The sequence below is a fragment of the Anneissia japonica genome, unplaced genomic scaffold (assembly GCF_011630105.1).
Source record: "Anneissia japonica isolate Jap-2015-1 unplaced genomic scaffold, ASM1163010v1 scaffold1072_len94636_cov127, whole genome shotgun sequence".
In the NCBI taxonomy this organism is placed as follows: Eukaryota; Metazoa; Echinodermata; class Crinoidea; order Comatulida; family Comatulidae; genus Anneissia; species Anneissia japonica.
In genome coordinates this window covers 4706-7331 of record NW_022756428.1, presented here as the reverse complement: position 1 = coordinate 7331, position 2626 = coordinate 4706, and the positions used below count along the sequence as shown (strand labels likewise).

At 32.6% G+C, this 2626-nt stretch overlaps 1 protein-coding gene across 1 annotated transcript in view; it reads right to left on the bottom strand.

Annotated features, from left to right (window-relative positions):
* LOC117124199 overlaps positions 1-2626 on the bottom strand; it is a 10958-nt gene that overhangs the window by 5180 nt on the left and 3152 nt on the right. The window contains exons 5-9 of the mRNA XM_033270348.1: positions 2274-2380; positions 1896-2114; positions 1510-1784; positions 444-533; positions 47-235 (exon numbers count right to left, since the gene is read on the bottom strand). Of these exons, the coding sequence (XP_033126239.1) occupies positions 47-235; positions 444-533; positions 1510-1784; positions 1896-2114; positions 2274-2380 (880 nt within the window). The remainder of the gene's footprint in view (positions 1-46; positions 236-443; positions 534-1509; positions 1785-1895; positions 2115-2273; positions 2381-2626) is intronic.

Sequence of the window (2626 nt, the reverse complement as noted above, 5' to 3'; positions counted from 1 at the left end):
ATATAATCCTACTCAACACTCACAGATCTACAATACTTTATCTCACCTTAGCCTGCTTCTCAGCATCACTTCCCGGTAGCAGATCCATGTGCGTCCCAATTAGACTAATCGTCGGTGATGCTATCATTCCATTGATCAAATTCTTTGATTCAGAGCCATGTAGCAGTACAGCGTGTTCAAATATTGACCTTATCCAAAATAAGATCGATTGCAGATTTGTCATCTCAAGAAATTCCTAGAAATATGCAAAAAAAAAATCACATAATAATATAAAGTGGGATTTGCGAAAATTATTTCAGGAATGGTTATTCCCCACTCAGCGCCTTTGATAGATGCTTGTATTGGCACCAATATTTTCTTTTTTTATTATTATTAAATAATGTAATTATAATTAAACTACTGCATTTCATAAATTCACTGGAATATTTAACTGATTTATTTACTTTTTGGGGATCTCTTGGCTTTGCTAATTCATCCAAAGCGTCTAGCAAACTGAATACAACTCCATAAGATGACCCATCTGTAAGAAAAAACTGGAAGGAAAAAGATCAGCGGATTGTTAAACCATATTAAGGATATCGATATAGACACGTAGCCTAACTAAGGTATAAGTTGTACACATACTAATATTCTATAGTCTCTTAAAGTGAGCTATATACACGCGATGTTAATAAAGTATTATTATTTTTATAATTATTAATGCACGTTTGGCGTCACATACTTAATTAATGCTTAAGTATGTGGTTTTATTATCATTGATCTGCCTTCTATTATTTTTATATAGACATGTTGCCTGAAATAAAGCATTGATTTCATTCATTAATAATTTTCTAAAGCTGCATAGGAGCCTGTTCTTAAATTTCAACACACACAAACCAATAGGAAAAACAGGAAAACTCTCACATCATTAATGATGCTATGCTACGTTGTCATAGGGACACCAGTGGCTTCAGTTGCCTAATAATCATTTATTTTTGTTCTCAGTTCAATGGTACTCACTATTCAATGTAATGCAATGATAATAATTAGTAGGGCCCATTTCTGAAATTGTAATCGATTTATTATTTTTAAAAGTATAATATGCTGAACCTAGGTTAATTTGTTTAATGAGGAATGTATCTGTTAATAAACTTGACTTTTGACTTTATCTTTATTGTTTCAGATTTTATCATGTAAAGGGCCCTGAATATCAGCCTAACTGGAAGGGTCAACCTTAATATATAGATGGTTGGAATAAATAAATAAATCAATTATTATTATTGTTATTATTATTATTATTATTATTATTATTATTATTATTATTATATCTTCATCACATAAATATTTCAAATTTTTGGAACATGGAACAAATTACATAATAAATATAAATGTACTACAGAATAAAATGAAAAAAAAAAATAAAAACAGTTCACTGTTGTTTTGCAGTACAGTGCAATCGTTATTCAGTGCTGTGTGTGTGATGATTATGACCAATCACTGCACTGATTGTTTTACAGAATGTCCACTTACCCGGTGAGTAATATAATATTCAAGTTGACCGGCATAGTCCCATATACAAGTTACGTCACTCGGCCCAGAACTCTTGTTTGCAAGTTTGTCAATGACTTTCTTACGCATTTCATGTAGTTGATAAGTCGATACTTCAGTGTCCTGAGATACACCTTTTGCACGGGTGGATACTCCTGTGTCCTGAGATACACCTTTTCCACTGGTGGATACTGCTGTGTCCTGAGACACACCTTTTCCATTGGTGGATACTCCAGTGTCCTCAGATACACTTTTGCCTAAAAATACATGACAATGAACTGTAAGTGTGAAACATTCTCTTAGTATTGTGGTTGTGACGATGGTTGTGGTGGTTCTTGTTAATACGATTAACATTAATAAATATCTACCTTTAAACCGTCTGATAAACACAGGGGATAAAGATGACTTTTTTCTGGGATCAATTTCTGATACAGATGCAGCTGATGTTCCTTCGAGAGGAGATGCGGACGTAGATGGAAATGCTATCCTTCCACGATCAGATGAGGACGTAGAAGCAGTGAAATTGAACGTCTTTGCTACATTCGTAGCTATAGCGTGTTCGCGTATCTGTTTAGTTCGTTCAATCTCTGTGGAATGGCACAGCAATGAGAAGTTATCAAAAAATATATATCAAATTGAATTATCAAAAGAGGCCTAAGTATTTATTGTAAATATTTTAAAATGTTCTGAAGGTTGTTAAACGACATTACCGGTGTACATCAAGTTTCTTATTTATAGAATCATACCGTCTACATCTTTCTGCTCCTCCCATATGCTGCAATCCTCACCGACAGTTTGAAAAACAGTTTTAGTTGTAACAATACCATCGGTTGAGGGCTCTTCCTTATCAAATCTATTATTGAAATTTGCAATGTTATAATAAATATAAAGATAATTGAGTCAATTACAGGATCTATAATTGAATACAGGAAAGTTAATATTTACTTTTTAATATCGGGGAATATTTTTCTCATTCGAACTTACTTTAAAGTTAATAAAAATTAATTACAAATTCACATGTGAAGAATATAGATATGGAATTAAAGGTTTAATTTAATTATAGCTCATAACAGGCAATGCGTCGTTCGTAGACATACAC